General features: G+C 71.9%; 1 protein-coding gene across 1 annotated transcript in view; it reads right to left on the bottom strand.

Moving 5' to 3' along the window:
• NOP16 (NOP16 nucleolar protein) overlaps positions 1-184 on the bottom strand; it is a gene marked incomplete at its 5' end in the record, with an annotated part of 2974 nt that extends 2790 nt beyond the window's left edge. The window contains one exon of the mRNA XM_010140785.1: positions 70-184. Within this exon, the coding sequence (XP_010139087.1) occupies positions 70-184 (115 nt within the window). The remainder of the gene's footprint in view (positions 1-69) is intronic.
• Between the last annotated feature and the right edge of the window lie 133 nt (positions 185-317).

The following is a 317-nucleotide window of genomic DNA, read 5'->3' as shown; positions in this document are numbered from 1 at the left end:
AAAGCTTTCCCGCCAGCAGCTCCTGCCGAGCCCCCCTGCCCTTCCCCGGCGGGGCAGGGCCACACTTACCAGCGCGCTTCTCTTGAGGATGGGGACAGCCTTGTTGGGATCCTCGGCCAGGCCCATCTCGGCCAGGTTGTGCGCCACCGACTTGGTGGGGTCCCAGGCATGGCGGATGTGCGAGCTGCGGGAGCACAGGCACCGGCATCACGGGCTGCCCTCACCCTCCCCGCCTGGCAGCGTGTCCCCCTCCGCACAGACAAGCGTCCCCTGAGCGCCCACCGGGACGCGCAGCGCGTCCCCCCACCCCCGGGGCG

This window comes from Buceros rhinoceros, unplaced genomic scaffold (genome assembly GCF_000710305.1).
Source record: "Buceros rhinoceros silvestris isolate BGI_N320 unplaced genomic scaffold, ASM71030v1 scaffold28427, whole genome shotgun sequence".
Classification (NCBI taxonomy): Eukaryota; Metazoa; Chordata; class Aves; order Bucerotiformes; family Bucerotidae; genus Buceros; species Buceros rhinoceros.
This window is presented reverse-complemented; position numbering and strand designations above follow the sequence as displayed.